Source organism: Gasterosteus aculeatus, chromosome 13 (assembly GCF_964276395.1).
Source record: "Gasterosteus aculeatus chromosome 13, fGasAcu3.hap1.1, whole genome shotgun sequence".
NCBI lineage: Eukaryota > Metazoa > Chordata > Actinopteri > Perciformes > Gasterosteidae > Gasterosteus > Gasterosteus aculeatus.
In genome coordinates, this window is record NC_135701.1 from 9,680,432 (window position 1) to 9,704,082 (window position 23,651).

The window sequence follows — 23,651 nt, forward strand, 5'->3', positions numbered from 1 at the left end:
TATAAGCGGCGTGTCATATTGTAACTAGTAGTGAATTAGATTGTGAAAGACCCTGAGGAGTTCCAGCGGCCAGTTCTAGATACGTTATCTCGACCGAATGAAATAAAGCAAGAATTCATAATTAGTGACAAGCATGCAAAAGGCAAGTCTGGCCAAAAATCTCAGATACACAACCAAGAATTCGATATTATAAAATGATTTATTGCTTAATTATAATGTATATTTAGGTAGTGATCAATATCCAAGCAGTCAATTCTCAGGAAATGAAATCTGTAATGACCTTTGGTTCCCTGCTGCTTGCGGTGTTCTCTAGTTTAGAACAATGATGCTTAATAGAATGTGGATTCCTGAGCACCATAAGACAAATCCTCTCATCACAGCTGGATGTGTTAACAAGTGTCTTTGTGACAGATTCTAATCGGATCTCCGCAAACAAATAGAAAACTGTCAATTTCAAAATGCTGAAACAAAGTAATCAGTAAACAATTGAGACTTTTATAGTTAATAACCAAGTAGCTCGCCATTTTGGGAAAAGCACAGTACCAACACTAAAGCCTAAATCCATTTCATGGTGGCGTGTTTTAGGTTTATGGCTCAAAGAGCAGCTTTTTTTGTATTTGCAATATATTCTAATTTCATTTGTTCATTCGAACAATACTGAGGGAATTACTCAGGTTTTTTTGCATAGTACGACAACAACATGAGCTTGGCAGCTTCAGTTAAAAAAACAAAACCTCTGTATCTTTAAAAAAACATTATAAAATAAATTCTACCTAAAAACCAAGCTGGTGTTTGTACAGTCTTGTGTCGTAGGTCCTCATTTGGTCTAACACGAAGGTTAAAGCTACAGAACAAACTAATCAACTGTTAGATTATTGTCAACGTACACATATACTCCATTACTCTGTGTTGTTATCCAGCCGATCTTCCTGCTGGGAAAGTGCGTCAACAAAACTCAGGATCAACCGGCACCAGTAATCCACCCGGCCCGAGCAGTCCACAGTCACTCGGCTCTGATCCGTGAAAGCAGCGATTAAAGCCTCAACATTCTGTTTAAGGGGCAACATGATGTACAGCAGCTCTGATGGGCTTCCAGGAGGCTTTGCACCCTCAATACACGTCTCCTTACCTCGCTGATCTCTTCCGTCACTTTGATGCGTGGAAGTCTAGTAAAAGCAAAAATGTCAGTAGAAATGTTTAAAAGAACTGACAAGACATCCTCATAGAGGGATGAGAGTAGCCGGCCGCTCACACGTGAGCGCTGCGAGTCACACGCGGCGAACTTCGAGCCGTCAGAAGCGTGACACGACTTTTATTTCCATGCCTGACTCCGCCCCAAAAACCGGAGCCTGGTGGCCCAGCTGGATATGATGGAGGCCGTTGTTGAAGCTGGCGCACAGCAGGTTGGTGGAGTCAGTGGGAGCCAGGCTAACCAGGGGACCAGCACCGTCCAGACACAGCGTCCCTAAGCACACTGAGCAGGGGATGCCGGAGGGAGGGTTGGACCAAAGTTAGTGTAAAAAGAGAACCTGCCTGTGTGTGTATTCTGTATATACATACACAGGCAGTGTCACCTGCTGAGTTCTGATCCCAGATTTTGACGGAGCCGTCATGGGAGGACGTCGCAACCTGAGCTGCTCCATCAGGAGGCGTCGGCAGAAACATGCAGCAGGCGGCGGTCTGGAGGTGACCTCTGTACTCGACGACCTTGCAGCCGGGCTGACGCAGGTCCCACAGCTGACAACACAGACACAACTCCACTGAGGACCAAAAGCAGCGTCAGAGGAGGTCAAACTATCAGCATGACACGGTGGATGGAGCCATAGCAAAGTGTCAACTTGAGCTGGAGAATTTCTTGACATTTAACTAAATGTATTAATAGATTTTAACAATGGTTACATCGTATGGTCTTTGTAATATAACTATATCAACATTACCATAACAATATACTCACCAATGCATAAACAAAGGTTTATCCTCAAAACCAACCGGGAAAGATCAAATCCACCCACGGTTGTAAGAACTTTGGTTAAGAACGCTGCTATAAAGCATCGTATATGCTTGTATAGGCATTGTATATTGTACATGCTTTACTGTTACGTTGACTGGACTGGATTACAGAACCAGTGGTGATTACTCAAATAGGACTAACTTCATATTTGACTTGTTTAAAAGACACCGATTAGACAGGAAATTGTTTTCGCTGGAGGCTCAAGCTGCCAGCTGGGGGAGTCAAACTCACAGGGGTGAACTGTCATAAACACAAAGGCAAGATATGATTATTATCTCGTTTGAGAACAAATGATAAACAACGAGTGTCAACTTTGTAGCCACGGGTCTACCTGCTTTATAAACACACGATGTAAATGATAATGAACACATTGTTATGTTGTAAGACCGCAGGTAACCAACCCGCCACCTCCACATCAAAACAGCCGACAACCGCACAGACCCCTGCAGCGGCCTCACCGTGGCCTCACAGCCTTGGCCCCCGAAGCCGTTGCTGCTGGACACTAAGTAGTTTCCGTTTGGAGAAACATCACAGTGGGTCTGGATGTACTGCTTGGCTGGAAAAGTATTGGTCACCTGCCACGTACGGCTGTCCCACACCCTGTGCAAGAAGCAGAGACATGAGTGTAGAAATACACCAGCGGAGTGGAAAGAGCGGTTTACTGGGGATAAACCGTTAAGCATCCATTCACTACCGGGGAGCTCAGGCTGTTGTCGGGTGCCACGGTAAGTAATTCAGTAGGCTCTGGACCGGGTTAAACGCCGCTTAAACTGAACATGGGCCGTTGATGGCGACCGCATTTACAGAAGAAGTTTTAAAATATACAATACTTAGAGTCTTAGTTCAAATGTGGAGGTTTTTTGAACACACGTTCAACATGATTTACTCCTAAGCAGGATGCTGCATGAGAGGTTGTCAGAGGGTTCAAGAAGCTGTGAGCTTAAGAGTACAGAAAAGCCTCTGTGTTGTTGCTTTTATGAATTAGTTATTGTAGTCTTGACCCTGTATTGTCCCCAAATAAGAAGAACTCAATTCTTCTACTTAGAACTAGAGCAGATAAACGCTGGTATTATAATCCAAAACACCTTTTGTGCTATCAGGGTTCTACGAAAATTTTTAGCATAATTAACGTCAAGTGCAAAACCAAAAAAATCCTCTTTTTTTGCTATGCTGCTGATGTGCATCTATAGTGATATATATATATATATCTATAGTTGCAGTCGCACATCTTTCTGTACCTTATGGTCTTATCTTCAGAGGTCTGGACTAGAGAGGAGCTGCTCGGCACCCAGCACACATGAGTCACCTGAACGGGGAAGAAAGGACATTGGAAAAGTTTCCAGTCTGCAGAGCCCAGGTACACACACCGAAGGCAAACCAGTGTGCTTGAAACAATTCTTGGTACAAGGTTGTTTTTCTCACCAGGTTTCTAGAAATGTTGGTTCTCTGTTCACATTTAGCAGATTCTATATCCCACAGGCACATCCAGTTGTCACGAGAACCGGTGCACAGCTTTCTCCCCTCTACAAATCACAATGAAAACAGTTCCATATGATCAGTGCGGAACATGAATAAACCACAATGTGCATGAAGTACAAACCCCCATTGACGGACAAAGGCCGTCAAAACAACATAACTAGTTTGATATTTCAGTATGAAATATACACAAACGCAAGATTATAAAGTCATAGTCCAGTCAAGGGAAAGGATGTATTACCTCTTGCTTTCAGAATGTATGGCAGCTGGATATTTTACTCAACTTAACTGACAAGTACACAAAATTGGTTTAAAAGGTATTCCACTCTGCAACACTATCCACCTTGTCTCTTATCTGAAAATGCATCTGAACTGTATCCTAAGCAATGAAAAGGACAAATGGATAAAATATTTACATGTGACTGACTGTGTGTGTGTGTGCATGCTCATGTGTACCAGGGCTGATGGCTAGTCCATTGACCACCAATTCATGCCCACAGAATTCCTGAATAGGTTCGTCTCCCTGGTTTAGGTCCCACATCAGAACAGTCTTGTCCCGTGAGGCACTAAAGATCCACGTGCTGCCTGGATAGCACATCACCTGGCACATAGATGGAGGCAGAATTAAGATGATAGACATTACAAAACGTGTGACAGCTCTAAGCAGCATCACACCTTACGGATGTTACCTTGGTAACCTCACGGTTGTGTCCCTGGAAGGACTGACACATCCGGCCTTGTTTCCAGTCGTACACCACGACAGCCTACAGGTTTGGACACACACACACGTGCACAGACAAACACATGTGCACACTTGAATCAGCAGATGGGCTTTCCTGTAAATATGAAATGGGCACATTGATCCTCATGGTTTTTGCACCTTCGCCCATTTAGGGAGCTAACCATCATCAGCAAATTGATAATCATTAAAATTATATTATTTTGTAATCTATTACATAGAATAATTTACCTGGTCACTCCCACCAGAAACACACAAATCTGGGCTAAGATTTGTGACAGTGCTGATGGAGCCATGATGGGCAGGTTCATACTGCACCACCTGACTGTCAAAGGTATTATCTACCTTTTCCCCCTGAGATGCCCTGCACAGAAAACACCATTATAACAGACAAAGAGATCACAAAGGTAACATATTCAGCATTTTTTCCATAACCATTTTCAGCTGCAGTATCCACATACAGGTTGATGGCACTTGGTTTCATCCAAGTGTGAATGCACTACCTTCTTAAATCCTGGTTCTAATTAGTACATACAAGGACGCAGACCCTGTTTTAGCAGCGGGCACGTCTCACCTGTAGAGGTCAGACCTCTTGCGAAACTTGCTTTGTAGTTTGCCCATGTCTGCTCGGATCCTGCAGCCACACTGACACACACATACACACACAGACAAATGCGAACAAACTGGAAAAATATCATTGTTGCATTCACAAATGTGTATCCTTGCGTTAGTGGGACGTGGTGATGATGAAGGGCAACAGATCAAGGCCCTTATTTTAAGTCCGGTTAAAACGCTGGGAAATCTCATGAGAGCAAACTGACACACTCAGAAAGAAACACCACACTGAATATTTCAAAGTGTAAAATTGAACCTGTATACATGGAGGCCGGTGGATGAAGTCCTTACAGTGTCAGATTGAAACCACAATTCTTTGATTTGAAAAACTAAAAAGGTCTTTGAATGCTGCACACATCCCAACATGGGTACACTTTTACAGCGAAATATCTGGCATAAGGGTTTGACAAACAAATCAACAAAGTAAGTTTAAAGCGCAGGTCCCTAAGCAAACACTGCTCTCTCACACACACACGCGGAAGCGCGCGCACACGCACACACACGCACGCGCGCACACACGCACACGCACACACACACACACACACACACAATCTCAAATCCTATTAGAGCGGCATCATTACTGTCGCAAGGCATTAATCGCTCGTTAACACCTGCTGTGCGCGGTGCTGTCAATCATTATGTAACAACGGCAAAGATTTTAAGCAAAATGTTAGTTTGTCGTGGGAAAAAACCCTCCGTGACTCAGCGATTAGTGAATGAAGATGATCTTACCTGTGCGCGGCAGGTGTGGTCGCTGTGCGAGGCTGAGGCTGAGGCTAGCTCACTAGCATGCTAACTAATCTGTATCGGTCATGTCAAGATAACGTACTAGCAGCACCAAAACGTGGTTGTACACACGTTAGAACTTGGTAAAGTCGCTGTTGCAACGACCGAACAGCGCTTCCCGCAGACTGCCATGCCCGTACGTTGTCGTAACTGCGTGGGGAAACACCGCCGAAGTGCCTTTAAACTACAACAGACCCATCCGTCTCTCCGTAGCGACCACGGAGCGACGCTTTCTGGTATCCAGGCGAGGGCGAGGTCACGTGACACGGGGGAGGAAGTCATTGAAAGCGTCCTCTTACAAAATAAAAGTCAGTTTACCATTCACGAATTTGTGTGGCATTTCTGGACGTGTGCTACCCACCATCTAGAATTCACTTGCATTTGCATTATTACACGTGCACACCTTATCTGGTCACGTATCCGGGGTGAATTGTAATTTCATGTACACAATATGTAATTTATTATTATCTTCCCCTCTGATCAACATCACCACAACCAACCATGGCGGGATTATGGACATGCTGGTGTTCAACAGGCAAAAATTAGCAGCTGAGTTTTCATCATCTCATTATGGTGCATTATCTATAGCATTGGACAAATACATTCACAAATAAGTGACATCCCATTTGTGAGCACAATATTGGCTCCTTTCCAGAACAGGGCCTCAGCCGGGAAATAAAGTATGAAACATTTCAAGGTTCTTGTATCACAGTTGATATTGTGCATATTGTACCAAAAAAAGAGTGACCAACCAGCTGCCACACAGTAATTTAAGGTACTTTATGCTCGTTTTAGGGCTCGTGGAATCTCCCTCGTTAATTATATTGATGAGGGCTACGAGCCAAAAACTCACTGGTCTGTCAATAAAATTCTGTAAAGTGTTCATGGATTTGTTTTAACTCTGCTTCCATGTGGACACTGCTTGAGACACTATTCACTATCTGTTGAATGGATCAAGCCTAATCTGAAAGCTATTGACACTGTTGGAAATCCATTGTAAATGCTGTTATTCTGACAGTATATAATTAAAATATATTTTCCTCTGTGAGCAAATAATAAATCTATGGAAACAATGTCTGAAGAAGAAGTAACAAACCCAATCACCAACAATCAGTCTCAGTGCAATTGTGTCTTTCCTAACACTGTTTGTGTTACATATTTGACTGAGTACATGTTAAGCTAAACCAACATACTATTATAACATTTTCAAATGGGTTTTTAGTTGATACGAAATAAACTGGGTGAGTTTATTGTGACTAATCAGCCAACAACATAATGCATTTGTTAATGGGAAATCTTGACATTCATCAGGGACACATGACAGGTTGAAGTGTTACTGACCTGTGGCTGGGTGTCTCTTTACAGACCTGGTTGGAAGACCTTCATTACAAACACAGGTTGAATAGCTCCCCAAGCTTGAAATCTGGAACAAATCAGACAGGTCCCTTGAGAGCTAAAAGGAATTCAACTGCTTGACACTTGTTCTTCTCATGTCCTGTTTTCTTGTGCTGCTCTGCTTTTTGTTAGATAAAGTGAGAAAAGATGATATGGGCTTTGTCTTCATGAACTGGATTTAAACAAACGCATTACGAGCAATCAGGCACTGAGTCAGTGCTGCCACATTGAAAAGGTCTAATCGGGCCACTTAATTAGGTTACAATCAGCAGTGTTCAAGATTAATTTCATTCTAACTTTTTGCTTTTGCAGCAAATGGTTTATGTGAGTATGACTTCAGCTAAACTGTTGAAATGGTTTTAAAGGCATTTAATAACACAAAAATTGTGATTGTAACAATGATGAAATTGTAAGAGTCAAATTGGTTTTGAAGTTTAGCAGCTTCCACATAAGAGCATGTGTGACTGTTCCAGTCCTGTATGTTCTTGGTGTACAGTGCAGTAAACACAAAAGCCTCCCTACACATGTTGCTGCCCGGGTAAAAACAAATTCTAAAGTTTGTCTGCTTAACGATTCTTTACGCAGTTCTGATGACGGATACGACAGTGAATATAAACATTTAAAATCCACTTTAATCCCCATCTCAGACTTGATGGTGCACAATCCATTAAGTGCCTAGAAATGTCTTTTAGCGTGTGCCGTAATTACACAAAGACTTGTACATGGTGGGTGACTATATCCCAAAAATATAACGCAAGACCGGGCAACAAAATCACTGCGAAAAGAAGTCTAGCGTAAATAAATCTATATTAACAATTATAAAAGAGTGTTTTAATCTTTACATGAAAAAGATCCATAAAAAGATCTATTTAGAAAAATCCCATGCCAATCTTCTTTGGCACAACAAAAGAGGATCTTGTTAAATGTCCCGTGTTATTGAGCCAAGCCATGAGTAACACCAAGCCTGTGTCTCTCTGGCTCTGATAAACACCTGTGCTAATAATATAAACATAACAATAGAGACTACAATAGAGAGCATTATTTGAAACAATTGTCTCCAACACTTTTGGAAATCCGGCTATAATGGTGAAATACTAGTTTTGCTCAGTCTACATGATAATATATGTTGACTTATAAACTTATTTTTACACTTATCTTGCTTGAAACACAAAATAATGTGATGCAGAAAGCTTTTAGGCTGTTAAACAAAAACTGGCCAATAAAGCAGCACAGCACACATACACGCGTGGCTCTGGATAATCTGAATGGGATCCGAAATGAGAAATTCAGCGAGTTGCTTGTGATCCGGGCATATTACTGCTCTCATTACAGAGGCCCTGAACGGTCCACCGTAGGCCCAAGACCGCCCAACACAATAAAGTGTTGACTTACATCGACTGTCCCTTCAACACTGAGTGTGATGGACTAATGTTTGGTTGTGGGAAAAGGCAGAAGTAAAATGGGCACTGATTCACCGATAACACTAATGGTCATAGTGGGGATGGTCATAATGGAACAACTGTGGATACACAATATGGCCTCTGACATCCGTCCATCCACTTATCATTTCAGCAATGTGTAAGTGTGTTAGAATAATGTGAGAGATCAATGCTGTGTAACTCTCCAGTTTGTTAAAGGCGTATATGGCACAGATGATCTAACAATTACCTCATGGCGGGTACAGTCGGAAGAGACGACTGCACAATATGATGTAACCCGACCTATAATAAAGCCACCTTTTACTAAATAAAACACAAAAATGTCCACATTTGCTGCGCAGGGCCCACACGTGTTCTTTTTACCCAACAAAACAATCACAAAACAATGAGTCTTATTGCTGACATCATATCCCGTCACATTCGTAACGTAACTGTGACGAATCCCCACAGTCAGCCCCAAAAACCCGTTAAGTGTTTAAGTGTAATTTCTTTATCTTTTCTCCGACGTTCCACGCACCAGCTCCTCCGCTCACGCGCGTTTTTTCTATTCCACAGGTCGGGGTGCGAGACGCACCGGCGTGTGGCGTTCGTTTTACTCCCCCGCCCCTCCCCGCCTACGTCAGCCTTCCAGCGGAGGAGTGGACGGCCTCCGTAGCAAAGACACGGCGAAGGGAACCGCGGAGAAGGAGAAGACTGGCCGAGGGGCGAGAGAGGCCACAGCACCGGCGGCTCCCTCTGTCTCGCCTTTCGGACTCGCCTTTATCATTATTATTATTATTATTTTTTGGTCGGGGGTTCTTCGCATTCACGTCAGCGGGCTGAAATGCCGCGTTACGCGTGGCTTTCTTGGCTTTTCCCGAGCGGGCAGTCGTCACGCAGCCGGAGGTAAACCGCGCCGCGTCCCAGCCTAGCGGATCGGAGGGAAAGTCCGCCATATTCTGCCGCACCACGCCCGGGAGACACGGGGGCGAAAACACGCGCGACAGCTGTGCCGACCACGCGAACCGAGGTGGGATTTTTCCTCTCTTTTTTGGGGGGGGGGGGGGGGGGTGATTGAACGAGAAGAAGGCGGGCGGGCTGCGGGGGGAGTGTGGAGGACGCGGGCGGCGAGCTGGACGTGTCTTAGAAGGATCTGTAGATCGCACCGAGGAGGAAAGAGAAGCACATTGCACCGATTAAAGACCCCGCGGATATCCACGCTGCTCGGGACGTTGTTTTCCAGCGTTTTGCTTATTTTCAAGCTGTCGGGGAAAGAAAGCGGACAACAAAAATAATAATTTCCCATCATATCTAATCGATTGTCCTTCCCACCGCCATCTGCGTTTATTGTTTCCTGCACGAGGACATTATTTGACAGACCGCTGCTTTTCCTTTTTTTCCCCCTCAGTCCGACGGATCTGTGATATCTGAATGAATCAGTGAGGGGGGGAGGAATAGGAGAGGAGGGGGGAGGGAGAGAGACATCAAGAAGCGCGTGCTGAGACAGAAGCAGCGAGAATGACCCTGGAATCCGTCATGTCGTGTTGCCTCAGCGAGGAGGGGAAAGAAGCCCGGAGGATCAACGACGAGATCGAGAGGCAGCTCCGCCGGGACAAGAGGGACGCGCGCCGGGAACTGAAGCTGTTGCTCCTCGGTAAGATCGGCGGAGGGGAGGGAGGGGAGGGAGGGGAGACGGGCACGAGAGATGCACAGTTTAAATTCCCCACGCCGGCATACCTGCGTGGTGCGAGTGGGGCGCGCAGATTGTCCGCTGCTCCAGACAAACCACCTGTTTTGAATAACCGCTCTCCCGTGGGGGCCTCCGCCCTCCCCCGCGGATCCACACGGGCCCCGGCAGCGGCCCGTGCAGCCGGCCGGGCCCCCGATGGGCCCCCATCCAGGTGGGGAGTTTACGAGTGTGTCAAACATCGCCCCGGGGGGGGGCAAAGTCTAACATTTTATTCGGAGTCATCGAGGCAGCGCTGCAGGCTGTGATTATTCCACAGGTGTGTGTTCTCCCGTGGTGTAGCCGCCCGTGCCATACGTGTTTTTTTAGAACTTTTAAATGATCCTATTTCTTCGTCACACGCTGCGACGTGTGGTGGGTGTTGATCCTGTTGAGAAGTATGTGTCATACTGGAAAGATTGTGGGGAAACAAGTCATGTACTCACCATCACTGATTAGAGTTGCCCATTCGCAGTGCCAGGACCCCGGTCTCTCCCCCCCCGACCCAGCGCCTCGCTCAGGCCCTTAGAAAGTGCACAGGAGGAGACGCGAGGGAGCGGCAGCCTCCTCGGACCTAATGTGACCTTCTCAGGGAGGCGCGCGAGGTCTCTGCCTCTTCGCAGAGGCCCGAAGCACAGCCGTTGTATCCTGTTGTATGTAAAATGGAGAAATGAATCAACCGTAACAGGATTTGAAGGGGCTGCCCCCCACCCCCCCTCCCCCCTCCTCCTCCCGCCCCCATGTTAACCGCACAAATAATTGTGTTGTTTTTGTTTTCCTCTAATCTCTTTTAATACCCAACAATTCGCCTATTATGCAAACGCACAAACAGCCACTGACCCAAACCAGAAAGAGAGATTGTGTGTAAATCTGAGGACGTAACTGCATCCATTCCTGGGAGTACGATATTTATTTAATGGGTAGATTTGATCAACTAAACCCAATGAACGAATGATTATAGTTCATATCCACAGTGTGTTCCTCCTTTTCTCAGTCAATCCAATGCAGTGTTACATTTCAGTGGTTTACTAACCAGCCCCTAATGACCGGATGCTTACACTTAATGTACAAAAACATTAAGTTTCAGGCAGTATACGATTCCATCAAGCAGAGGAAGGTTTCCAGTAACGAGGAACCTTTTGTGTGACCTCACACCGACTTGCTCGTGGCCGACCTCACAAAACAATTATGGCTCAATCAGCCTTTTCTTTTTTCTTTGCTTCCTCGGTGAGACCAGAGCTCATTAAATATACGTTTATGCAGTGCTCTGAATCCTCCGTTGCCGTTCCCTCTACTGGTTAACCAGAGGAAGTTGTGCATGATCGATACGGCTCCATTAGCCATCTGTGAAGTGCGTGTTTCAAATTTACTAATTGCTCAACGTCCCGTCCCGTGGGACCTGGGGGCAAAACTCTTCCCCATGTTTAGAACTTTCTCAATTCTGCCAAATGCTTCATCCATCCTCCTTGTGCACATAATACCCACGCTGCTTAGGTGCTGTCTGGCCTGCACGCACACACACACACACACACACAAATGACCACTGACAAACACACAGACATGTTTGCTAATGCGTCAGAGCAGCCTGATCTCCAAAACCTGTTCGTAAAAATGTATACGAAGAACATACAAATTCGTAGTGATACATACGAAATAAATACTGGCAACTGATGACGTCCCCCTATTCAAAGTGAACGGGGACCTGCACCCCGTAAACACACTTTGTCTAACGATGTAAAATAAACGTGTTATCATTGCATTTTTAACGAGAAATCAATGTTAACTTGTAAGAATAGAACACTAACCCTAACCCCCTCCAAAAATCCAACATGGCGGAGAGACGTTCAGTCAAGAATCCGACACGGTCCGCCATGTTGTTCACTCAAGGGGCGGGGTTAACCACCGCCACTTCGTATGTATCGCTACGAATTTGTATATTCAAGATTTTCGTTTACCTTTTTACGAACATATTTTGGAGATCACGTTGGTCAGAGACTCACTGCGATGGCTGACTCGGGATTCGTCCAGCTAAAACCCATCTCCGAATGACGAGGGCGTCTCGGCAACAACCGGCAGCTGAAATTGATGTCTTCCAGCATGAACAACCCATTAATTAAAGAATTATATCCATGTCATAACTCATTAGAACGTATTTACAACTGCTTTTCCCCGCATGTGCCAACTAATAACATTGATAATCTCCAAAAAAAACGTAACTACTGTTCCTAATATTTGTGCTTTACTTGCTATGAGAAGTCATAATGTCTGCTGTGAAACAACACAGACCGTGTTCCTCTGTTAAATGCAAAGGTCAAAGTGAACCTCTATAGCAGCTCGGGCACCAGGTGGTCTCAACACACAAAGCTCCATTCTGTCAGAGTAAAGTGGAGCATAATAACGTCTCAATCTGTAAAAAGGTTTTGACTTATCGCCGTGGGCGACGGAGAGATAATCTGAGACGCTCCCGTTAGACGAGCCAGCAAAAATCGAGTAGGTGCCGTCTGCATGTTTTTGAAGTTTATTTATTTGGCGGGACGTTATGAGGGGAATTCCATTTGAGGTTGTTCCGTGTTTCTTTGTTTTGATGTGAGTGAACTTCTCCTCTTTAGGGATGACATCAGGTCTGGAGAAACAAAAGTGAAGCAGCAGCTTAGTCTAGGAACGCAGCGACTGTAGACTAGAATAAATGGATCATATTTTATATATATATCCACAACACGGGGTCTAGGTAGCTTATGCATCGCTTTAGTCTGCAGTAAAGTTTAAAAATTATTAAGCTGTATGTTTTCTGCATAGTACTTACATTCTTAATGCAGAGCTTATAACGTGCATCACATTTCTATTTATTTAGCATTGAGTTCTGAAACCGGTTTACAGCCCAAAGGGTTGACATGAATAATTATCAGGCTCGTCTCCATCTGCTAAATTGATTGAAAAACTGCTCAATTAGAAAAGTGGCCCGGCCCCGCGCCAACCCTCAGGAGACCACGGGACCTAGTTTCTGATTCCTGTCGCCCTTAAAACATTTAGACGCGCTCAGAAGTTGACGTGAACAAAGTAGTTTTGTTGCCTGAACACAACCAAATTCTGCCATTTTGTTTGGTTGTATTTTTATTTCACAGTCATTTTAAGCATTACGTTTTTTATTATACTTAACAAAATAGCTGCGTTGCCTCAACTTAAGAATTATTGTTTTTGTTACCTTTTATTTGGTCACCTGCTATAACGGTTTAAAGCTTTAACCATTTAGTCGACAAGAAAATGTTTTCTCCTCTGATAACTTTTGAAATAGTTTCAGTGTTAAAACACACTTAATCTGATTTGTCGGCTGTTTTTTCGGACAAATGAAACCTTCTCAAGGCTTCGGCTAAAAGTCCATCGCAACTTTTAACAAGTTTTTAACAAACACATGGTTGTAATCGTGAGGGGAAGCACTAAAGACGTCATATCATTCTTGTATGAAACGTTTAAAACAATGTGATTCACTTCGACTAAAGCAGGTCACAATAATGTAGTAATAATACATAATGACATTCAATTGCTAAAATCTGCATTTTCTGCAGTGTAATCCGTGTCTTGCGTGGTAATGTCTTGATATGAACAGGATTGTGTTGTTGTTTTTTAAGTCAAATTTGTGTTTGACATTTCAAACTGTAGTTAAAGGGTGAAACATCTGCTGAAGCGCCGTGGCCTCCCTCTGCTCTGTGCGCTCTCCTTGAGGCTCTCACGGGTGAATATCTCTTCTTCACTCACGCGATCTTTATTATGAAGATCGAGCATCGGGTTGTGAATATTTTTGGCTTCTCACAGTCGAGTTTGAAATGTCCAGCGCGTCACCCGAGTGATTAAATGCATCGAACACGGACACACAGCTGCCGGCCTCCTCCGTCTGTCCTCCCTTTCACCCTACTGAGTTTGACTATTTTGGCGGGTCCGATGTAACGTTGAGCCGACGGGGTCATACGGTCGGGTCGAGAGGAGAATCAGCAGCACAAACTCACACTACTACTTTTCTTTGTCTCTTTGGTAGAAAACATCCATAAGGACCCAGATGTGGTCGAGCGATCGTTGATATTTTGGAGAAACTGTGTCTGTTTAACATTTTAAAAGCTTTTTAATATACACTTTTTTCTCATTATAACCTTCTAATTCCTTCTAACCGCAAGCTGTTTGAAATACTGTCTTGTCGGATAATTTTGATGTTTATTCTGTGACAATTTCTTTTCTTTTGATTGATGGATCCAAAGAAGGAACCCTTAAAACTAGACGTCAAGTTAAAATACATTAACATTTTGTAACATAATACTGACTTTCCGTGCCAATTCCTCCGTTCAGACGTGTCCAATATAAGATAAGTTAACCTAAACGTATTTTAGTTGGTGAGCCTCTCCCGTTGCTCTTCCTGTGTGAGGTCATCGGTTTGAACAACGAGGTCAGGACTGTGGCACGGAGGAGCAACCCGCATCCTTTGTGCCGCTCAAACCCAGAACCCATTGACGCTCAACAATGTTCCACTTTATACGTTTGAAAAATGGAGCTGTGGCCTGCAACCACTGCTCCTCGTCATTGAGGTTGATGTAATAGTACCGGTGCACAGAGTGTGTGGTTGGAGCCTTGGAGCGACGAGGTCAATATTGTAAGCCAATTTGACTAAAATAGGTATATATCAAACGATAAGAAGTAGTGCGACACTTCTAAACTTTTCTTTTTACAGAACCTTTGGGTCCTGACCTTCGGTTATTCCAGAGTCGGTGGTGAGGCAAAGTTAAATCATTCAGTTGGTCCGTCAAGATTCTCAATGAGTCAAAGAGAAATTCCTCCAGCAGCTCCCCAAATAGTCCCTGTCACCACTCCGAGGAGAGAGATGTTGTTCTTGGTCAAGCAAACCAGCTGTGAGGGAAGCAGCCAGCGCGTAACGTGTGTGTGTGTGTTTATGTACATGTGCTGTACGTCTGTGTGCAAATGTCAAATTTACTTAACTTTCACAGTTGGCTTATAGAATCATAACACACCTGTGCAGATCCCCTCGGCCCTACGTAGTCTTTTAGGTGCTTATGCCCACGTCATGTCCTCCCTTTGCAGAACTCTGTTTTTGTGGTTTCTGTTTTGCTCATAACGGTCCGGGAATGTAAAACAGAAAAGACAAAATGTTAAACTCGACTAACGTGTCTCCTTTCAGGCACGGGGGAAAGCGGGAAGAGCACGTTCATCAAACAGATGAGGATTATCCACGGCACCGGCTACTCCGACGAGGACAAACGGGGTTTCACCAAACTGGTCTATCAGAACATCTTCACGGCCATGCAGGCCATGGTCCGGGCCTCCGAGACGCTCAACGTCCCGTACAAATACGAGCACAACAAGGTAAACGACCCTTTCACCCCAATCCGCCTCAAATGTCTCTACTGGAGTAACAAAGGGTTGCGAAGTGAAGGGACCTTGTATATTTTTAGAGCGCTTTCTATCTCATTTGGAACAGCCGTCCTTTTATCGTTTCCGGTCCTTTACGACACTTCCTGTGTCCTTAAAGCACTCGAGCCCTCCATCGCAACCCGTCTGCGTCTGGGTTCCTGTGTGTTTCAGGGCACTGAAATTCCCCAGTATGCAAGCAACACAAATGCGCAGGAGAGAAGCGCCCTAAATATACCAATAGGGTAATTAGCAGTGAGGGCCGACCACGCTGCTTCAGCGTCATCCTGCCTCGCCACGAGGGGTTAATACACTATTGAGTAGATTTCAGTGTGATATCCTGAAGTCAGATCAAGTATCATAAGCCAGTATTCATAATGCAATGCGATCGGAATTTGAGTATTCAGGGGGATTTTTAATACAGTGGAACCAGAAAGGCTTTTTGGTTCATCACATTTTATCAGCATTGCAATGTCTATAAACATAAATCAACAGGCCGCCCAGTCATTTTTAGTTGCCATGTCTTTTAAGCGTTGCGATTTTGTGAAAGAACCGGTTGACAGCGTCGTCATTGAGGCTTTGAAAATGTCCCAACACGTGGGATTGAATGTGAGCAGCTGCTGCTGTGTGGACTCGGCATTGTCCACGTGCGTTTCACTGTGCGTGTACATGCGCATGTACACGCACAGTGAAACCGAATGTGCCGTCTCAGCCCAGTCGTCTCACCATTGATTGACCCACCTTGAACGCCAACCAAGGAAATGCAACCCCCGTCTGGATGAAATAAATGGCTGTTGCAGGTTTACACTCTTATTAGAGGGTTTTATATGTTTAGGATGCTAGTATTGTGCCATGAATGTACGGCCAAGAACGATGCTTATGATACAATCTAAGTGTCTTTCAAAATGCCTCTGCTCACATATGCATACGGGTGAAACGGGAAGAACCATACCTCTGACTAAGGACTTCACTAACCTCTTGAAGGAAGTGAAAATTAAACTTTCTTTCATGTCTACACTGGCTTTCTGGGAACTACACTGGGAAATGTCATGGTTTAACTTGTAAGCAGATTACACCCGTGAAAGTAGTATCTATTGCGTACCTGTTTGGTCTTCTATGTCCTCTTACTTATTTATTAAGTCATTATTTATAATTAGTGCAGTATGCAAAGGGGGACAGTTTCACGTTCAGGTACATGTTGAGCTTTTTCCATCGGACTCTTGAGAGTTTTAATAGGGATCTAGGGCATCAAAACTTTCCCCTTAATAGCCCCGATGGGATTGAGCTTCAGATATCAGGTCCCGGCAGAGCCTGCGGGTGTAAATTCATTTCTGGAAATAGAATATAACGAGCGAGAAAAGAAACTAGCGATAACTAGGGCTGCATAGCTCGGATGGTGATTGTCTGTCATCATTCAGGGCGGCTGTGGCTCGGGGGGTAAAAAGCAGGATGCGGGGGGGGGGGGTGGGGGGGTGGGGGCTCACGTCGCGGTCCAAGTGCTTCACAACAGGTCGCAGGTCCTTGACGGTTTATGTCTTGCATGTAATGATAACATAAAGTTAATGTAATAGTTATTACAGTTTGCATGGTGTTTGTACATAGAAGGCAGTCATTGCCTTTCGTTTCTTCACTGCAGGGCAACGCAAACATCGTGAGGGAGGTGGACGTAGAAAAGGTCAGCATGTTTGAGAACCCTTACGTAGACGCAATCAAGAGCTTATGGAATGACCCGGGCATCCAGGAGTGCTACGATCGGCGGAGGGAATACCAGCTCTCAGACTCCACTAAATAGTGAGTAGAATTGGGGCGGGGGGGGGGGGGGGGGGACTTGAAGCAGGCTGACGTTTATATTTTTGGAGGTTTCCTTGATGACAAATACTCACCCTGGTTGGTTTCCGCTGTGTGTGTGGCTGCAGTTACCTGAACGCGTTGGACCGTATCGCTGAGACCGGCTACCTTCCCACCCAGCAGGATGTGTTGAGGGTTCGAGTCCCCACCACGGGCATCATCGAGTACCCGTTCGACCTGCAGAGTGTCATATTCAGGTAAGGAAAGAAATGCATTCAAGATTGGAAAAGAAACAGAACCGTGTGTGGACGGACGACGCTTCTCCACCTCAAAGATTTGGCGTGCATCCTTTGGCGTGAACCGGAGTCGGCCTTGTAGTGAGCGAGGGGGACTGGAGCCATACAGGCTACACACACACACACACACACACACACCTGACCACACGAGATAATAACTATTTGAACCCCTTAAAAAAAGAGATTCACACAGATCTGCAATCGTTTTTGCTCCACGTGACTGTTTTCTGTCCTCCGGGACAGGATGGTGGACGTCGGCGGTCAGCGGTCCGAGAGGAGGAAGTGGATCCACTGCTTTGAGAACGTGACATCCATCATGTTCCTGGTGGCGCTCAGCGAGTACGACCAAGTTTTGGTGGAATCGGACAATGAGGTGAATGATGATCACATGCAGCTTTTTCAAAGCAGGCGGACTAATCACACTAAGTGATTGGATTTAATGTTTGTGTGACGCTTAGTTTCACATTGTTCAAGCCAACTTCACCTCTCTTTCTTAAGAGGACATGTAACGCGTGTCAGTCTGTTAAACTGTTTTAATGAGCAGCTGTGTGCTCGTGTGTGTGTAGCGTCTGAATTGGGGGCCTTGTGTTTTGCTTCCTTTGTTAAGTAGAAGACTGACCAGCTGCATGTCCTCTGTCTTCTGACACCATTAGACCAGTTTTTTTATTAGATGTTCTGTTGAAGTAAACACACTGCAGTTTAATCTCTGAAGCTCGCGTTCAGAAAGGTTGTTTTGTTCAAAGACTCAAGTGCAGGAGAGAAGTTAAACTCTCAAAGGCGACATGGCCGCATGTATCTGCTCTCCCTATGGTGCTGTGCCTTTATTTAAATCTGTGAACATAATGAGTATGAACAATGGTTTAATAATTAAGTTATTAACCCCCCCTCGCTTCGCCTCTGCTCACACACTCATTCACACTCTCTCTCTGCGTAGAACCGAATGGAGGAGAGCAAAGCCCTGTTTAGGACAATTGTCACGTACCCGTGGTTCCAAAACTCCTCGGTCATTCTCTTCCTCAACAAGAAGGACCTGTTGGAGGAGAAGATAATGTACTCTCACCTGGTGGACTATTTTCCCGAGTATGACGGTGAGTAACAGCAGCATGGAGTCAACTCTGTCCAACTCAAACAGCACAGTTATGCACAGAACATGTGTAACTCCATTGTGATGCAGAGCACAAACGCTGCGGCAGGTAACGGTTTTCAACCATAAACGTAATAATAATAATAAATAACATTGGCGGAAGATTGTGCTGTTTGACTTTTATATTGTTATATTATTTGATGAGTAACACAACATGTCAATTCAGCTTGTAGAATAGTAATGGACCAATAGTGAGGCGGCAAACGTAACTCAACAAGAGATTTAGTTTATTTTAGCCGTGTCATAACATTTTGATTCAGATATGACAATTAATGTGGGATTGGAAATGGATCAAATCAACACCCATCTGTTTATTTCTGAGAAATATTCCACTGTAATTCGACCGTTATACCAACAATCGTAGTCTCGTAGGCTTTTAATGATGAGCCGATCAACAAACTGAAGTGTAATGAAATTAATCTTGAACTCTTTGGTGATCGCCGCCGGGTTCCTCTTCCCGCCTGCAGGCCCCCAGAGGGACGCGCAGGCCGGCCGAGAGTTCATCCTCAAGATGTTTGTGGACCTGAATCCGGACAACGATAAGATCATCTACTCCCACTTCACCTGCGCCACTGACACGGAGAACATCCGCTTCGTCTTCGCCGCCGTCAAAGACACCATCCTGCAGCTCAACCTGAAGGAGTACAACCTGGTGTAGAGCGGCGCGCGCTGACGGACGTAATCTGTGAAAGTATGGAACGCACACGCAAGGAAAGTCCATCAGAGAGGGGGGGGACTGGATGGTTGCATTATACTAATTTATTTTATCTCTTGGTGCTCAAGAGCTGAGCAAAGTAAATGTTATACTCGCTATTTAAGGAGTTGTTAAAATAAGGGGGGGGTGCTGTTGAATGTGTACGGCCAACAATGCTCATTTTGAGGCTTTGCGCATCGTGACGTTTTGGGGGATTTGTTTTGCTTTTTTTGACAAAGATATAAAACTTGTGCACTTGAGGTTTTCTGGGCTTTTGTTTCGTCGATCAGCGAGTTACATCGGAGCTGGAACTGATGCGATGTTGCTCACGCAAGCTCTTGTCCTTTTTTAAACAAGAAGAACATTTCTGTACTCCTTTTTTTTCCTCTTTACTGTCGGTTCAAACTAAAGTTGTTTATCTATTGGGTCAACAGAAAATGATGTAACATCTCTAGCTGACCGCTTCCTTTGTACTTAGAAGGACTGATTGTTAAATAGGTATAAACTGATTTAAAAAAAGAAAAAAACTTTCACATTAATTTGGTATCTGCTGACTTGAATCATTGTCATTATTTTTATTATTAGATTGCATTAGATTGAATTTGTGCGACCGTGGAAGTACCTTTTCTACATTTTGGAGGGGGGGGTGTTGGCAGGTACGCTGAGGAGGAACAGAAAGTGTCTTCAGAAATGCTTTTGTAAACTAAAGGATTCACCTCTGCTCTGTCGCGTCGAGCAAACCACCGTGTCGCTGGCAGCTTCACGCCGCCTGAAGGCCGATAATGTTCCAACTGTGCCACGTTGACGCTCTTTATTGTACATTTGTCGCCGATGCCAAAACCACTCGAGCGCCATCGTCCACTTTGCACCGTTTACCGCTTAAATGAAACTTGTTGTGTTGCTGACCGGAGAAAGAGCAGCGCTAACGGGCGAACGCTTTACCGAACGACTTATTGATCAACTCCTGCAAGTATTCAACTAAGTCAATGGTACCCCCCCCCCCCCCCCCCCCCCCCCCCTCCGGGAAACACATTTGAAAGGACACTGTGTTGATGTTGTACCAAAGTAAGCCCTTTTTCTTTCTGATTGACACCTGAATCCCCTTATTCAATGTCATCTGAAGTATTTTTTGTCAAAATGCTCTATTGAGGCATAGTGCAATTATACATGCTATGGTCGTTGTACATACATCCCTCTATATAAATGGCGGGATCTTTGTTGGCTTTTTAATCATTACTTCTTTGGCAGATTGAATGGGGTATTGAAAATAACTATGTAATTGTATTGTGTGTCTAATGGCTAATTCATTTTTGGAAGAAAAGAAATGTTATTGATACGTTTGTTTTTGTTTCCTTTTTTTTCTTTTTAAGAGAATGTAAATTTTGCGTTTTGACAGTGTTGTTTCTATGGAGGAATAGAATCATCCAAAAGCTCATTGATCGACATGCTAGTTCTTATAGTAGCCCGTTTGTTCAATTGACTTTTTTTTTTTAATGGAAAAAACTGCAGACTGAATTCAATCTACAGGGCTAATTGTGATAGTTTAGTTCTTTACTGGCTTCAAATTGTTAACTAGCTTCAGGAACTGAGCACTCGTCAAATAGATGTCATCACGCCACTCATTGGTTCTTTTACATTTAACAGAATCACATTAAGTATTTATTAACTTTGAGATTTCTTAGTGTCCCCACCTGGGGACTCGGACCAGGCAGGTCAGGCAGGTTAAGTGTGGCTTTGGCTCAGAGTTTGCAAACAAATCTCGTTAAGCTAAAGTATTTATCTGATTGTGCTAATAGATGGGAATGCAGTCTCCCATAACACGGCCTAAAATCAAACTCCGGTGCTTTTATATTTGTTTTTTTGTTGTTGTTTTTTTCACTCAACTTGAATCTTGAATTCCACAATTTCATTGAAATGTACAGTGTTATTTTAGCCTTTATTTATGTAATGACAACATAGAAAAAACCTGTACATATTGCCTTATTGAATAAGCTGTGCCTCTGACGTCTCATCAACGCCCCTGTGTTTCTATGAGAGGTGAAGCTTGTGCAGCCAACAATAATTGTGCAGCTGAAGGAGTGTTTGGTGGCTTTAGCGGTCTTTCGTTGTTTGTCAGTGCTGCATGAAGCCCTGGGAAGCGCTTTGAAGTGTAACAGCATTACCAGAAATGATAAGAGCATCATGAGTGAATTGAAATCTGATCATACCTTCCATTGATTGCATAATATAGTCCCCTTAGATTCATTTCTTAAAACTCATGCCAAAGTGCACTATGCACTCATTCAGCGGCCTGATGACACTACGGTTAAACAACGTATCATCATGATGTGTAGCTCGAGCCACAATCTGGACTTTTTGCCCCATTTGGCTGCGGTTTGGCATCTACCAGCCACTCTGGCAGCCAGCAGCCCTCCCTCCCTCCCGCGGAGCTCTGCTTGTTTTCAGAGGTATCAGTTGGCCGGGAAAATGTCTTACAAGGTTGACTGACTGGCAGACGACAACAACCGCCTCCACAAGTCAATTTCCAGCGTAATTAAGTGAGAATTGAGTAGATTTGATAAAATAGCCACTTCTTAACAGCAGGGCCTCATAGGAGGACAATAAGGGTTCCAGAGGAGATGTTTGTAATATGGACTTAAGTTTAAATTTATCAGTGTTGATGGTGGAGTTGTAGTAATCAGTAACTAGTGTCCCTGCTATGATGAAGTGCTTATGTCCCTGCTGCTTAAAGGGAAAATCTTTGTTTATAAAAAAAACGGTGTGCACAGAGCGCCCGCTGATCTTCAAAGAAATGAAAAAAAGACTATCTACCATTCATTCAAAATACAAACGATAATTTAATTTTGGATAAACATCAGCCACAAAGGACAATTTGCGAGCACATGTTGGATTTTCCCTTTAAGAGACTCCAGCTGGTGTTGACAGTTTGAAATCTCTGCTGCTGTTGGGATTTCATGCAGGATGTTAATGAGCACAGTGTTCGTTATGCAGTGTGCTGACTGCTTCATGTAAAACTACAGGGTTGAGTATTGGAAAAACAGCTTTACATAAACGGCTCTTTAGCTGCCCGATGCTTCTCTAACTCAGACCATTTCTCGGGTTACGGTATTCTATTCACATGACGTTGAAATAAATAAAGCAGAGACCCTCCATCCTTTTAATTGACAAGTGAAATCTTTGCACTTAACTGTTCCCACTGATTATAATGTTCAGTCTTTCTGTTGTGGTAAATGTTCTTGTTGCAAATCAATCATGATGATTCAGAGTAGACTGGAGTTATATTACATGTATGTATTGCGAGCATTGCTCAAGAAGAGGACACAAGTGTGGATAAAAGGAGAGTAAATAACACAAAATAACTCAGAAGTCTGCTTGTGGTTATTTTTTCAAGGTTGTCTCTCTACCTCAACTCCACGCTCATAACCCATTAATATATTTTAGTGTGTAGATGAATGAGGACAAGGACTGGTTAAGGTCAGGGTGCATACACATTCATATTTACTGTTATCATTAGCATTTATGTGTATCACTTATACTGAAGTAATCAAGGCCTGAATTCACACAGGGATTCAAAAGATTCAAGTGAGACGCTAATTTTTATTTTGAGCCTCAGTCTTTTTAAAATAAAATCATTCTTATATGAGCACCACTTACATTATAGTTATGAGGTTTGTCCAACATGAATGTAATTTATTTAGTTTGCTCCACAACAACTCTTATTGTCTTATTGTAAAAAAAAAATCTACAATTATAACCCAACATTGTATTAATTATGTTTATCTTTTTATCGTTATGCTTATTTATTTGACAACACAAATATATCTATACATAATTCATTACTGATTGCGCTATGAAATAAAACTGAATGCAATTTCTCTTTTTCTTTGTTTAACACTGTTGAAAAAGCTAAGAGCCAGAATACAATCACACACCAATGCATTCCCACTCAGTTGGCCCTCCTGCCCCCTAGTGGCCGCCAGGAGACACAGCAGAGCGCAGACATGAACCGAAGCGCCGTCGACACCTCCGTGTCTCTTCCTGTGGGGCCGCGAAAATACAGAGAAAGCTCCCAATGTGTGTACATTTGCCAAGAAAGCGATCAAAGCAGATGGTAATGCCATCATCAGGGCCGGTTTATCCAGGCCGGGCCTACA

At 44.0% G+C, this 23,651-nt stretch overlaps 2 protein-coding genes across 4 annotated transcripts; one reads left to right on the forward strand and one right to left on the reverse strand.

Annotated features, from left to right (window-relative positions):
* Positions 1-180: 180 nt before the first annotated feature.
* wdr31 (WD repeat domain 31) lies at positions 181-10,834 on the reverse strand. Of its 3 annotated transcripts, XM_040194860.2 has the most exons (11): positions 10,613-10,834; positions 6,969-7,050; positions 4,801-4,871; positions 4,458-4,590; positions 4,177-4,251; positions 3,944-4,088; positions 3,434-3,534; positions 3,250-3,317; positions 2,470-2,611; positions 1,575-1,737; positions 181-1,474 (listed from the first exon to the last, which is right to left on the reverse strand). In XM_040194860.2, the coding sequence occupies exons 3-11, from the start codon at positions 4,845-4,847 to the stop codon at positions 1,293-1,295; spliced, it is 1,056 nt and encodes a 351-aa protein (XP_040050794.1). In that variant the 5' UTR covers positions 4,848-4,871; positions 6,969-7,050; positions 10,613-10,834; the 3' UTR covers positions 181-1,292. The 3 variants fall into 3 exon arrangements, with proteins under 3 accessions (XP_040050794.1, XP_040050793.1, XP_040050792.2); XM_040194859.2 differs by lacking the exons at positions 6,969-7,050; positions 10,613-10,834 and adding an exon at positions 5,574-5,902; XM_040194858.2 differs by lacking the exons at positions 6,969-7,050; positions 10,613-10,834 and having other exon boundaries at positions 187-1,474; positions 4,801-4,881.
* Positions 9,000-22,856, forward strand: LOC120830300 (guanine nucleotide-binding protein G(q) subunit alpha). The gene is made up of 8 exons (XM_040194861.2): positions 9,000-9,470; positions 9,849-10,094; positions 15,346-15,530; positions 17,212-17,366; positions 17,492-17,620; positions 17,903-18,032; positions 18,594-18,747; positions 19,271-22,856. The coding sequence occupies exons 2-8, from the start codon at positions 9,959-9,961 to the stop codon at positions 19,459-19,461; spliced, it is 1,080 nt and encodes a 359-aa protein (XP_040050795.1). The 5' UTR covers positions 9,000-9,470; positions 9,849-9,958; the 3' UTR covers positions 19,462-22,856.
* Positions 22,857-23,651: the final 795 nt, after the last annotated feature.

Coding starts and splice junctions, on each gene's coding strand:
- wdr31 (XM_040194860.2), bottom strand. CDS start 4,847: ATGGGCAAACTACAAAGCAAGTTTCGCAAGAGGTCTGACCTCTACAG. Junction 4,089..4,176: donor ACAACCGTGAGGTTACCAAG/GTAACATCCGTA, acceptor TCTATGTGCCAG/GTGATGTGCTATCCAGGCAG. Junction 1,475..1,574: donor CTGGGATCAGAACTCAGCAG/GTGACACTGCCT, acceptor TCCCCTGCTCAG/TGTGCTTAGGGACGCTGTGT.
- LOC120830300 (XM_040194861.2), top strand. CDS start 9,959: ATGACCCTGGAATCCGTCATGTCGTGTTGCCTCAGCGAGGAGGGGAAA. Junction 17,621..17,902: donor CTGCAGAGTGTCATATTCAG/GTAAGGAAAGAA, acceptor CCTCCGGGACAG/GATGGTGGACGTCGGCGGTC. Junction 18,748..19,270: donor CTATTTTCCCGAGTATGACG/GTGAGTAACAGC, acceptor TCCCGCCTGCAG/GCCCCCAGAGGGACGCGCAG.